The 14,398-nt window shown below is 39.6% G+C and overlaps 1 protein-coding gene across 2 annotated transcripts; it reads left to right on the forward strand.

The window, feature by feature from the left end:
• The first annotated feature begins 2,046 nt into the window (after window positions 1-2,046).
• On the forward strand, window positions 2,047-6,194 carry LOC120655412 (F-box protein At3g58530-like). Of its 2 annotated transcripts, none has more exons than XM_039933204.1 (12): window positions 2,047-2,285; window positions 2,955-3,014; window positions 3,201-3,284; window positions 3,358-3,488; window positions 3,564-3,639; window positions 4,570-4,640; window positions 4,773-4,859; window positions 4,942-5,014; window positions 5,089-5,156; window positions 5,244-5,312; window positions 5,395-5,500; window positions 5,685-6,194. In XM_039933204.1, the coding sequence occupies exons 1-12, from the start codon at window positions 2,127-2,129 to the stop codon at window positions 5,745-5,747; spliced, it is 1,047 nt and encodes a 348-aa protein (XP_039789138.1). In that variant the 5' UTR covers window positions 2,047-2,126; the 3' UTR covers window positions 5,748-6,194. The 2 variants fall into 2 exon arrangements, with proteins under 2 accessions (XP_039789138.1, XP_039789137.1); XM_039933203.1 differs by having other exon boundaries at window positions 2,049-2,285; window positions 5,682-6,194.
• The last annotated feature ends 8,204 nt before the right edge of the window (window positions 6,195-14,398 follow it).

Genomic DNA, 14,398 nt, shown 5'->3' on the forward strand with positions numbered 1-14,398 from the left:
TGTCTGGTAAGAAGGGTTTTGGAGGAAAATGTTGGGAATTCGTGTACACGAACTGTTGTTCTTTTATAGTTATCTAAATTGTGCAAAGGAGGACGTTTTCTCCTGTTTCTGAAAAAAAATCGAATGGGAGGACAACAATTCTTATGGTAAATACTGAATACAGTCTTTTGTCGATTGTATGTCGATTTGTAGTTTTTTTTAATAGAAGACAGCAACATGATTGACAAATGACGTGGCGCGCCATGTGTTGCTAATATGCTCATATTTCGCTAATATGCTCATATGTACCATTAAAAATTATAGAACGCATTGTGTTGTCACATACTTCCTTCCTCCGTTCCAAATTATATGTGATTTTGGCTTTTCTAGGCATGTAGTTATTGCTACATACCTAGATATACCATATATCTAGATATATACAAAATCTATGAATCTAGACATCTTATAATTTGGAACGGATATAATATATAAGCTTCACACTGCCTTCATCTTTTTGTTAACTCTTTTAGCCTTTTTGTATTAGACGTGATGCAATGCCAGAAACTATAATATTTAACACCCTAAAATATTTACTTTTGGAATGTGAATATGTTTTAGTCGTTTAGGTTTTCCTAAAAAAATTTCAGAGTTCTCTGAAATTTATTCTCAATTTTCTAGAGCTAATCCAAAATTTTCAGAAGCTTCTAGAAATCTTTTCATGGGCTCAGAATATTTTATTTGGTTTCTTGCAATGTGTACGACTTTTAAAATAATTTTCTTGCTTTAAAATTTTTATAAGATTTTTCTATATTTGCTTTGGACAAAATATTTATTCCCAAAATATATTCCCTAACGGATCGGGGCGAATTTGCAAGGCTGGCTTTGGCCCAGGCGAGCACGCAACCACTCCTGGCCCGTTTCGAGCCTAACCGCTCCTATAATTATGCATTCAATTTTTCATTTAAAATCGGGTGTGACATGCAAATTAGTAAAAGCTTGTTTGCAAGAACAAGATTACTCTATAGGAATATTTAGATTTCAAAAGGCCTTCACCTTGAACAAGGTGCCTGGAGTTTGAGCTAATATCCACGCTTTCGTATAAGGTAGGGTTGCATTCTACTCTCTTCACCTCTTTAGGGGTGCAAGATGAGATAGTGACAACTGAAATAGAAGGAGACGAAGTCCAACTAAGATGAGAGCATCCGAGCGAAAAAATAGGATGGTTCAATTGTGGTGAAACTTGTATGTTGGGCGAATTGTTTTATGTTTGAACTGTAGTAATTTTTTTTATCTATAACTAAGTTTTACATGATCCAGTAAGTATGAAATTTTACTACAATTCAAACATAAAATAATTTTGCCACTATAAAAGTTTCACCATAATCCTACTGTAGAAGCTGCCGTTATGAATTATTCTAGTTAATTATAAAAAAATATAGATCTAAAGTTACAGTTAAAATTTTGTACTAAGTTTACATATCATATATTCACTATGTAAATCTATTCATGTGAAATCCAATAAAATTGAATTTTATAGTTATTATTGTTTTTATAATTTAGTATTATTTTTTTTGAAAATTCAGCCAAAATAACACGAAAAAGAAAAAGATAAAACCATTTAGAAATTTATTTGACCAATTTTAAAAAATTCATAACATAGTTTAGGGATGATGTTCGGTTCACTTAAACTGGTTGGCTGGCTGGTACTGTAACTATAGTACCACTGGGTATGAATTTCTACGTACAACCGAGTTTCTACCACAATTAATTGCTATAGTAACCAGCCACTACGATAACTACCCTCTCACAAAATCAGACCAACCAGTAAATCAGCCAAGCCGGGGTTAGGCTGAACTCACCGGTGGGAGTGGGAGGGAGGTGGGAGGCTGACGTGGACGCTGACGTGGACGTTCTTTTCACTGTTTGTACTGTAGCATATACTGTTTGCAGTGTGGAGTTTGAAATAGGAGGTGGGATGGGAGATGAGATGGGTAGGCTGGTGAGTTCAGCCTTAAGCGAACCGAGCAGGGTGCATGTTGATTTTCGCGGGCCAGCCGTGTCAGTGGCCACACTCATGACTCATTCCTGAGGAAGGAAAAATAGAACGAAATTTCTCGCGGCCTCCTCCCGGCGAGGTTCCCATCCAGATGGCGGCGCCAGCGGCGGACGAGGCCTGGTGCCGGGAGACGGTGCCGCGGGTGATGGAGCTGGTGAGCCCGCGCCTCCCGCAGCGGGATGTCTGCGCGCTGCTCGCCGTCAGCCCCTGGTGCTACCGCGCCCTCGTCGCCAACCCCGGGCTCTGGGAGGTGCGCATCGCACCTAACTGTTCCCCAACCACCGATTCAGCTCTGGTAGCCTGTTTTAGCTCGTGTGTAGAAGAGGATCATCTATCGGAGTTTCTACGCCCGTGCTCCCCTTGCTACGGACTGTAGGGAATGAGATTAAACCGGCCATGTTGCGCGCTTTGTCACCGCCTGCTGTTGTGTCTGTCTGATTGCTGTATGATATGAGCGTAGATGCTTCCGTTTTCTGAAGACACTTGTGCTCGCTTGTGTTTTCCTTTGATGCTGCACGCATGAGTTATCGGTTCTAATTTGTGGGGCTAATTAGTTTTTCAGCAGGAACTGCTGTTATTATGCTTTGATTCCGCAACCAGTGACACCTCCTCATGATTTGGTTTTGGCTTATTGGAGTCACATTCAACATATGGAATCCATACTGACCTCTAATAAGGTTCAGTACTTAGTAATAGCATGTAGCTGCTAGTTCAACGCTAATTGTTTGTCATTGAACTGCCTTTTGCATTACTGTGGCCACTCCTACCTTATTGGAATGCCTCCTGCCTATTTTGTGCTCTGTATGCATATAACTGTGTCCTATGTTCCGGTTAAGTCCATTTAGCTTAATGCTTGTCCTTTTTAACTAATATTATTTTTTGGAGTATATCATCAATATATTTTCCCTGTTAAATGAAGGTACTTGATCTCCGTGAGATGAAGAATGCCGGTGACCGACTTATTTCAGCACTTTCCCTGGTAATCATAATTCTAGTCTTTTATTTTTTTTTCTTCTGCATGGTACTTTGTGCTACTTTGCTGCTAATACCATGTATATTTATTGGGGCAGAAGTCTGCCACTAGCTTTTGTCATACACACTTTACGCCTTCAGGTTTTTGTCCTGTTTGAGTAGCTTTTGACGATGCACTTCTATTCTTATCTAGGCAAGGTATCGTCATCTGAAAGTACTGAACCTTGAATTTGCGCAAGATATTGAGGACCGGCACTTTATTCATCTAAAAGAAATGGTAGGATTTGCTCTCACTTTATACTTTAAGTAAATTTTAGGTATAATGCTGCAACTCTAGTTGTTCATTACAGAGTGGTATCTCACTGGAAAATTTAGAGTTCCTGAACCTGAATGCATGTCAAAAAATCTCTGACAAAGGAATTGAAGCTGGTACCTGTCTTTGTCCTAATCTTCAGGGCCTTTCTATCTACTGGATCGTGGGGTATATCTCTTACTGAATGTTTACATTGCTGAATATGACTTGTGTTTCTAATTGCTGGACATGTTGCTGCCTTAGACTGACGGACTCAAGCATTGTCCACATTACAAAGAACTGCAGGCATATAGTGGACCTCAACTTGAGTGGCTGTAAGGTAATCGTGTGTTTTTTCCTTACTTTATATCATTTTGTTCTTCTGCTGTTATTTTCTTGAATAATGAATTGTTTGAACTATAAAATCGTCTTTGGCAATGTCTATCTCCAAATAACAGTGTGTGTGATAATTTTCTTCTCTTGTTTAAATCTTACTATTACTGTTGGTCCAGTGATAAAGCCCCCCTCTCCCCCACTCTAACACCTGGGTTTTAGGGTCGGAGTGGCTAGAGGGGGTGGTCTAAGTTGGTACCAGAGCCAGGTCCCGGGTTCGAAACCCACCGGCCACGCATTTCTTCCGCTGCGCGATTTCCCCTGCGGGGTTCGCTGAGACCAGCAGCCAGCAGCCACAGGCGCGGCGCGGCTCGCTCGCCGTAGGGGGAATGTTGGTCCAGTGATAAAGCCCCCCCTCTCCCCCACTCTAACACCTGGATTTTAGGGTCGGAGTGGCTAGAGGGGGTGGTCTAAGTATTACTACTATGAATGTTTAATTTGAGGCATGTACATGATATATACGTAGCTTACTTTCATTGTTTATCTTTGAAAGTATGCAATAGGAGATTGTTTTACTTAGTTCAGGAGGATGTGCAAATTATATCCCTGTTTTGTGGTGGTTTATTATTCCAAAGTATTCAATCTTTCTTGAACATTGTGCTGAAAATAGAATCATGGTACAGAGAAAGAAAAGTATAATTTGTTATGCAATACTGGTTTGCACGAGTTATTAACTAGTTGCAGCCTACATTGAAGTTCTTATTCATTAGAGCAGAACATGGTTATAACGAAACATTAAATATAGACTGTAACTTACATGTCACAATCTCATTACCAGTTTTCCTGTCTTTTGCTCCTTCAGTCAACCACGTATATTGTGCTTTCATACGTTTGCTATGATAGAACAACAAGTCATTATAATTTGTTGCAAATACAGAATATCTCAGATAAAGGAATGCGGCTAATTGCTAATAGTTACCCGGGACTAAAGAAATTGAACATAACCAGGTATGGTCAAATTCCTGGAGTAAATCCAGCACAAAAAGAGTAGACGTTAACACATTGTTCACTCAAATTTTGTGGTAGTTTGAGTAGAATCAGAATTTGACATCTAAATTTCCTGTATGCTAAACTTTCTAGGTGTGTTAAGTTGACAGATGATGGGCTTAAAGAAGTGCTTCAGAAATGTTCCTCACTTGAAAGCTTGAACCTTTATGCCCTTTCGAGGTAAAATTGAAGAAAACTAATGTTATAGCAGATGTATCTAGCAGTGAGTAGGGTATCTAACAACTTACCTCACATCATGCAGTTTTTCTGACAAGGTTTATAAGGAAATAGGATTGTTAAGTAATCTTACATTTCTAGACCTATGTGGTGCTCAGGTAATCATTATCATATTTAAGTTGAACTCTCAAGCCATTTTTTTGTTCATAATCTACTAATACAGAATTTCCAGAATCTATCTGACAATGGTCTTGTATGCATATCAAGATGCAGAGGTCTAACGTATCTCAATTTGACTTGGTAATCAAGAGCAAACTTTGCTATCTCTTTCTTTTTGGTGATCAAGTGAGATTCTGTTTACCGAACTCTGCAATCACTATCTGACAGGTGTGTACGTGTTACTGACACTGGTGTTGTAGCTATTGCGCAAGGGTGCCAGTCCCTTGAACTGCTAAGGTAACATGGTAGTATTGTCCAAACGATAGTGCATTTGTCGTGTCCTGTTCTTACATGCACCCTCTGTTTGGTATCTATGCAGTTTGTTTGGAATAGTTGGGGTAACTGATGCCTGCCTGGAGGCTTTATCAAAATCTTGCTCGCACAGCCTCACAACACTCGATGTAAATGGCTGCATCGGCATTAAGGTGTGACGACTTGAGATTTGAGAAGTATCTGTGATTACACTTTTGCTTTAATAATTTCAGCGTAGTTCCACTTATCACAACCCTTGCTTCCCATGATGCTATTTGATGATGTTTTGGTATGTAGTTTTGGGTTCTGAAGGTTTTTAATGTTGTCATTTTTGTACTTGGGTATGTTTGGCAGAGGAGGAGCCGGGATGACCTGCTTAAGTTGTTCCCAAAGCTGAGTTGCTTCAAAGTGCACAGCTAGCAGCCACTCCAGATTCTCCCCGGTTTGCTTGAATCGGCGTCAAACTCGTGTGTGAAAGATCTTGCTCCCATGAGTGAGCGAAGCAGCAAGGCAGTTTTTGGCATCAGCATCAGCAGCTCGTTACGTTCCTGTGTTGCTGGGAGCAAGATGAGTGATTCAATTTGTACCGAATGTTTCTTAGAAGTTAGGACGCTTGACAATCCCAGTACATTTGTAATTTGTTATCTTTGTCCATTTTGTATGGGTTCAGTTGTACCAACTCTGTGGTGCCATTTTGCTGCTGTCGCAGTTTGTATGGCTTCCGTCAGTAGTCCATCTTGTGTTGCGCAGAGCAAACTATGGCCATGTGAATCGTTCAACTCGGTGGAAGAGAGACATGTGTATTCCAAACAGTAAACTTCTGTAAAGTTTTCCTTGACAAGAGGGAGAAACGATGATTGGAGACAACAAAAACATGCTACAGTGACAGAAAAAAACCATCTAGGGCTAGTTTGGCTGCGCAGGTAAAGAAGCACAGGCAAGGGTGATTTTTGTGACCATTCCTTGCCCTGGGCGGCCATTCCCACCCAGGTTTACTGTTCCCTGCCACTATTTGGGTACAGAGGGGGTAAAAATCCCAGATTGCAAACATAGTCTCAAAAGATCAGAAAAATCAATAATAATGACATCTCATCACGTTTTTGTAGAAACATCACAGATGTGAAAGGATCAAAAGAAAAAGTTTGCCTTACAGTACAAACATGATAATTTCCAATCAAATAAGATAACACAGGACAAATGTCTGCTAAATCCGGTACATCCCACCTGTCAATGCACTAGCTAAAAGATACATGGGAACAAAATAAAAAGACCAAGATCAGTAATTGTATTTAATTGATCACACAGCATCGCCATTGCATATAACTGGGGCTAGCTCCTGCTCACTAGTACTCACTGCTCTCTAAAGTAATCATTTCTGGGTGCACTAACTTGCTAACCCTTTGTGACACCCTAACTCTCCCTGCCATCGAGAGAATTCATGTTGCAAATTGTTACGATGAGCTACGATTCCTCCATGGGGAAAGATTTGGAACTTTTCCTTTTCTAATGGTTTTGCACATTGGGTACTGCCCACATCGCAGCTGTCACTGGCATAGTGGAATAGTATTACCATCATCCCTTCTATTACTCATAGAATTCTGTGGAGATTAGTCTGCCTGGTTTCCCAGCTGCCTGGAGAACCTTACTTCTCCCCAGTCACCCCAGATGGTTTCATGTGACCTGCTGCATTAGCTAAGCCTGGCTGAACCCTTAGCCACCTATCCAAACACAGCCAGTGTCCAATTCCAGGCCACTGACTCGAATCTAATCACTCAGGTATTTGTGGATTCAGAATTGTCCACACCTTGTATCTTGGTGGACGAGAACCGATTGAAAACAAAAAGATGGGTACACATTAGAGGATGTCCAATGTTGAAGGAACTACGTCAGCCTGTGTGCCGATGGAGGGATTAGATCTCCGCATTCTGTCCCTTGGGTACGTGTGTCCACATTTGTTCTTACAACTTTTAGCCTGATTCCTAGTCAAATATATTTCTCCGATCCTAAATTTCAACAATGTTAGTCCAACAGCGGAAGTAGTCAAACAGATGATTCTTCATGAGTTCACGCTTCACGGCGGATCCAACACCGGGTCTAGGGGGGTCCAGTCCCTCCTAGACCTGAAAAAATAATGGAGCCCCCCCCCTTTATTTTTGAGAAGTTAGAAGAAGAAAGAGAAGGGGAGGAAGAAGAAAGAGAAGGGGAGGAAGGAGAAATCGGCCCCTCCCTTAATCATTTCTGGATCCGCCACTTGTTCACCATGCTTTTGCGTAGGGCAACAAATAGCTACTTCCCTGCTATTAGTGATTGGCTCAACAGATTTAATTTGTAAACAATATGTAAATCAATGGCTAGCTTTCTCTTAGGAGAGTTAGTGCTGCGTAGTCGTAAACTTTATTTCAGTTGTTTGAGATCTAAGTACTGTGACTTTATTCCTACTAGAGATGTTAATTAGCTACCCTTAAATGCCCCTCCAACCCCCCTTAATTCAAATTTTGTGCTATTTCTCCAAATTTGAATCTCATTTTGAAGAAGTAATACAAAATTTTGAACTAAAGAGGGTTGGAGGGGCATCTAAGGGTCACTAATTTGCACCCCAAATTCCTACAACTCTCTTGGTTTGTGCTGGGATGTTGAACGTTGTAATTTTTGTTTGATTCTACAATTAGGCAGATGAAGCCGGATTTTCAATCCATTATCTAAAAATGTGAACTCCCTGCACCCCTGTTGTCCTTTTTCTTCCTCTTCCGTACACTTTATTTTTATTTATTAATATAACCGGCATACCACGTCGGTTTTGGTTGCTTACATGGCGCGTTTGGGATCTCGGATAGACCATCTAACATAGTTTAGGGACCTAAATGGACAATTTGAGAGTTCAGGGGTCTAGGTGAAACTTCGGGACAAGTTTGGGGACATGGGGTGCAATTTACTCTCATCCATGACATAATATACCTCAAATAACAAGAAAAAGCTTTCAAAAGAGTATAGATATTCAACACGTTCCATCCACCAATGGTACTTTTCTCTAGTGAATTTGGTAGTCTCTCTCTCCCTTACTTTTTTGAAAGGTGAATTTGATACTCTCCTTCATGCATAATATGGTGCTATGTTGAATTCATGCTCTCGTTGCAGCGAACAGTTTTACTTTGTCTAATTTTGGAGATTAATCTTGTTTGGCTGAATAATATTCTCTTGTTTACTTGAAGATTATACTGATTCATGTGATGGAGCGACTAGATGCAAAACTTGAAGACCGAGGGGGAATGCCAAAGAGTAAAATACATGAATAACCATTATACTTATCAGCCCGTTTCAATTTGGCCATCAGGCCTAGAAAAGTGTAAATCGTGGCCACTAGACTTGTTGACTATGTTAATTTGGCCATTGTACTTAGTAACCTCTAAATCTTGGCCACTAAAACTTGCCTTGACTAATCTAATTTAACAATTGGCTTCTCAGTACTACATATTTGGATGATGTGGATTATGCGACCATGTCGTATATATCATCTAGCATGACCAAATCGTAACATGGATTGGAACAATATTTTTCTTATTGATGAATAGTTATAGGACTGAGAATTCTAAGCAATGGGACTCTATTCATTGCCCTGGTCCTCTTATTTCTATTCACTATTCTATCAATCCATCTATTTTCCATTCATTTCCCCATCCATATTAGAGCAGTGTCAATAGAGAAGAGCTAAGAGAGCTCAAGCTAAGGTAAGGGATAGATAAATAGGCGGGGTATGCAGGTGAGCCAAAATCAGGGTAAGTAGTAATAAGTGTTGAACCTTGCCCCATGTCATCTGCTCCGTATGTGGATGTGTGTCCCCACTCATCGGTCTCAAAGCTTGCCAAACACCACCGGCAACACAACCACCTCTATTATGGCCCTCCCTCCACAATCACTACAAGGGGCTACGGAGAAATGTTATAGAAGGAAATTAAAAAGAAGCAAGGAAGATGATGGCCTAAAAGAAAAAACAGATTATTAATAGAAACGTGCGAGCTGTGATCTACCACATTGCATAATAGGACACCAAAGTCTATTCTACATCATCTAAATGTGTGTAGTTTAACCATTAATGAGGCAATAACCATACTGGCATAGTTGGGCGAATTTAGTGGCTATAATTTACACTTCCTTGAGTATAATAGCTGAACTGAAACAGGCTGACAAGTACAATAGCTATTCATGTATTTTACTCAATGCCAAACAACCTTTCTATCCTGCAATGTACAAATATATATTCCTTCTTTGTACTTTGATTCCAGGTGGCTATATACATGAATCATATTCTCTGCAATATTTGAACAGGGTTTTGTCCATCGATTAGGTACTTGTTCTTCGTGCTGAATGCTGACAGTACTTGCTTTGTCTTGTATTTTGATGTTCCAAAAATGCGTGCCCGGTGAATAGCGTGCATACCAAACAGTCAGTTCAGATTTTCTGAGGAAGGGAAGCTAAAAACGTGATAGTCCAAGTTAAAAATTCGTTGTCAGTGGGCTTCTATTCGGGTGTGCAAGAACGTGCTCAGGTACATTCGTGAAAAAAAAACGAAGGGTATATCGGCACTTCTTGCTGCAGAATGCATACAAAATCTGGTTTCTGGTAGACAATACCAAGAAAATTGTTCTTGGACGGATTAGGGCGGCTGCACCGAGACAGGTCCTTCCAAGACGACTCTCTTAACCTGTGCCGCCCCTCTTGTCCTCTGCTCACCCTGCTTGTCTCAGGTCTGCTCAGCCTTCCGCGTTTCAGGCAGGCTCCGTGGCAAACTCAACACGCGACTCAATCTTCCCCAACGGATCTAGCGAGTAAACTGAAAATCCTGATTCGCTTCTGATTTATCCATCATCTGGTTGGTATCTGATTTTTCTTCGAACAAACCACAGGTCATTCTTACATTCACCACACCCAGCAGTCGAAGCAGTCTGTTCTACTGCCTTTCAACTGATCGGACCCACAAGCCTCCGGCTGATACAAGGCATCATCTGAAGTTTTGAATCAGCCAAAGAGGTAATTCGCCCGGCAGGGACATTTCCTAAACTCGGTCTTACCCTTTCATTCGCTGAGTTTCGTGCGTGTGTCTCGGAGGTGTGCTACGCAAGCATGTCACCGTGTAGAGATGTACTACCTCCATTTTTTTCTTTAAAACACAGTATAGACCCAGATACACTCTTTCTTATAAATACACGCACGCAATCTTACTCATACCTTCGAGAGAAGGAATCGACAGATCCTCGAGTTTAACGAGGATCATTGACTTAAATATATGACATCATTGACTTTTTTATTCATTTAATCTTTAATTTTTGTGTAAATATTTATACCAATACATAAATTTACAAGTCAAACTTAAAGTACATTTTATGACTAATCTAGTAGTAATTATTTTACTTTAATGAACTATTAACTAAATATTATTGGTTAAACTTTGAACAAAAGTTAATGGTGTCACACACACGCACACACACATATAGATATACATATACATATACATATATACTTGGTTGTTTAGAGTATACCACGGAGTAGTTCAGAGTACACTTGGTTCCGGCAGAGCCGTAAATAGGATAGGATGGACACAACATTCGGCATCGATGCCATAGTAGTTAACATACAACTAGGGGTGGTAATAGATCATAGCTCTAGTGATCCGTTCACAATCCAACTTGGTCCTGATATATTTTAAGCTTAAAATTGTATAAAATTGGAGCCCAGCTCTTTTAGAGTCCAGTCTTTTCTAGATTATATAAGTCAAATTTTAGGTCCATTTGCCACCTCTACATACGACGTCATCACTAGCTTGTATTTTACATTAGGTCGTGGTTCTGAAAAAACTGCGAATCTACCGCGCTTAGTATGCACCTTCATCTAAGCCAAGTTAGGATCCACAATCTGGTCTGTGCTGCAATAGTTGTGGGGCTTACCGAACAACAAAAAATAATCTCCCCTTATCCAAAATGTACTAGTCACGCACACATTTATAATTAAAAACTTTAATCATTAACCAACAATTAGCCTCACTTAATATAAAGTTCATTTTAGAAAAGTAATATCAGTTGAGTGATATTTAACTTTGCCTTATGGGTCAAGTTTGTCCCTAAACTATATGATCGCAAGATCAATCGGCAAATCTAGTTAAATTTATTTATTTTTAGGTCAAACTCATCCTCGTGCTGGTGTACCTCTCCAAGTTGGCATGAAATTAGTTTGTTTTTTCCCCTTGACTCGTTTCCTTCAATTTCTTAGAAACACTAACCCAGACTACCTACTCAAAGAGCTAGAATTTAAAATTACATTGTCTAATTTGAATACTAAAATTCAAATTCTAGAAACCGACGGCACAAGTTACCCATTGATTGGGGGATTACAGGTCCAAGTAAACTATGCAATGACACGTTAGTGAAAATTGAGGACGGTATGAAAGAGCCAAGGTAAAAGGGATAGTTTGCATTATTCTCATGCTAATATGGAGAGCCACATCAGGATATGGAAAACTTTAACTTTAAAATGAAAGTCAAGGGACTAGATTGGCCAACTTGAAAGTTAAGGGATGAATTTGACCTTGGAGCAATGTTGAGGAATGTAAACATCTATGTTGCCTTAATTTTTTTTAGAAAATGGATCTTGCTTTGTGTCCACTGTGAATTCAGACAGCTGATTAAAAATAAAAAGCCGAAAGATGTAGGCAACCGAAAGGAAGGAATCAAAAGTATAATTTATTATTGCTTCGCCAACTACTCTTATACAGGACATTAAGACGATGACCTTGCCCGCCGAATGAATAGTCATTCCTATATTCTCAAGTTGCAACAGGGATCAAAATTGCAGCTGGTATGCTCATTTGAAGATAGCATGCGTAAAAGAAGTAAATTATTTTTTTTCTAAAAATCATGTTCACACTAAATTGCCAACATATATAAGAGTTGTAACCCCAACAAAAATCAAACTTCTTTCTTGTTTATACCCGTCAAACAATTTCCAGGCATATGCCTTATTTACTTTGGTGGGGTTGACCCAATAGCTATATGAATCAACCCTCCAAATAGCTTTAGCATGTTGGCAATAAAAACATAGGTGCTTAATTGTTTCATTATGTACACAAAATTAACAGTTTTTATTCTCAAAATAGTTCCTCGTAGCTAAGTTATTGTTTGTTAAAAAACATCTTGTTGAAGGTAGCAATGGAAAACCTTTATTTTTTTAGAGATCTTCATCTTTTTCATACTAATTAACCTACCAAAGAAGGGGCATCATAGTTTTATCAGTTACTGATTCATAGACCATATATTAAAATTGCCATGTCTATGCAAGTCCCAGGTAAAACTATCCCTCATGTGATATTTGATTAGTGAAATTCGCCACTGTGATGTAAGGATAACATACTATATCATACAGATTAGAGAATAGATCTTCAAGTGGATTAGAGCCAACCCAAATGTTCTTGCGCAATCTGATTTGTGACCCATCATTTGTTTTGAATGTGCCACAACCTAGAAATCCTCTCAAACTTTTAGCAAAGGTTTTTCAGAAACGTGAGTCTTAATTACAACCTAACATAAATATTTTGAACTGAAATGTTTATTTCTAAGTAAAGTCCATCATGTGCCATCTTCATTCAACAATTTAAATAACCTTTTGCTGAGAGAAAAAAACTTATTTTTAATCTAGAGGTCTACTATTCCTAGATCCCTTGATCTTTCGGGCAATAAAGGATATCCCATTTCGCTAGGCAATGTTTTCATTATCATTGTTGCCTTACCAAAGAAATATGGACTAACAGGATTCAATCATTTTGGGATACCTCGAGGGATTGTTCAGTTTGGAGGGAATTGAAGAGTGGATTGAGAGGGATAAATCACCTAAAAATCAAAATCCCTCTTAATCCCCTCCAACACATTGATCCCCGTAAGGAGGGGATTAACCAAACAAGCACATATAGATTCCAAAGTATGATATCATGAACATAGAAAGACTATATTCATATTCTCACAATCTTTGCTCATTAATTTTCTAGAGTTGTTGGGGTCCACCGTCCTTGAGAAATCACCCAACGATCACATTATGCCATCTGCTCAGGGGCTTTGTTCCAAATTTTTGAAACTTGCAAATTGTGTTTCTTAGAACAAGATATTTGAAACAACATTCTACTTGACTATGTTTAGATGATATTTTATCAAAAAAATTTAATGATGGTGGAACGTTTGTTTTGAATCTAGAACAAATGTCAAGATTATCGTATTCTTTCCTTCTATATTCCTTTTCCAATAGCCTCTATGTATTCCTCCCACTCGTTAGCATATTTTTTTATGCATAGCACCTGGTACACTGTTGTCTAGCCATTGCAAAATTGTGTGGCAGCAGCAGCTAGTAAGATGGCCAAACGGGCGGCCCAGCCTAGCTCAACATGGGCACGATTTGGCTCTGCATGGCTAGGCATGGTTAAGCTAGATTTGTTTAAAAATCGTGTTGTACCGTCCTAGCCAAGCGCTCGTCCACAGCCACGATGACACTCACTGATCTGCGGAGAGCACTGGGAGGAAGGAGGTGTCGGGAGGCAGGGAAGGGAGTGCCGAAATGACAAGCATAAACAAGAATGGACAGGAGGAGCAGCCACCACATGGGAGGGGAGCGGTGCGGTGGCTGGTGGCAGCTAACGTAGGGGAGGGGAGTGGCGGTTAAGAGGCTAGGGTAGGGGAGCGCTGAAGTGGAGCGGCTGTCAAGTGGCAGCCAACAAAATAACTTGAGAATGGAAGACTAGGAATTACGACATATTTGGTTGGTGGTAACAGGTGGGTGGTAGTGGAAGTTTAGGGATAAGAGCTTAAAATTCTCTATTTTGTTTGGTGGGAATTGGAGTTTTGATGGGGAAAGGAGAGTTTAGGGACTAACTAAAGGTGCACCTCCGACCCTTTTTAGTACAAATATTTATATTAATTTTTTCAAAATCAGATCAAATTTTAAAGAAATAGCATAAATTTTTAAACTAAAAAGGGTTGGAGGTGCACCTAAAGTCACCAATATCTTGCACTCTCAAACCCATAAACAAAGCAGAAGAT

The sequence above is a fragment of the Panicum virgatum genome, chromosome 1N (genome assembly GCF_016808335.1).
Source record: "Panicum virgatum strain AP13 chromosome 1N, P.virgatum_v5, whole genome shotgun sequence".
Classification (NCBI taxonomy): domain Eukaryota; kingdom Viridiplantae; phylum Streptophyta; class Magnoliopsida; order Poales; family Poaceae; genus Panicum; species Panicum virgatum.

Coding starts and splice junctions, on each gene's coding strand:
- LOC120655412 (XM_039933203.1), top strand. CDS start 2,127: ATGGCGGCGCCAGCGGCGGACGAGGCCTGGTGCCGGGAGACGGTGCCG. Junction 3,489..3,563: donor TCTATCTACTGGATCGTGGG/GTATATCTCTTA, acceptor TTGCTGCCTTAG/ACTGACGGACTCAAGCATTG. Junction 5,157..5,243: donor ACGTATCTCAATTTGACTTG/GTAATCAAGAGC, acceptor ACTATCTGACAG/GTGTGTACGTGTTACTGACA.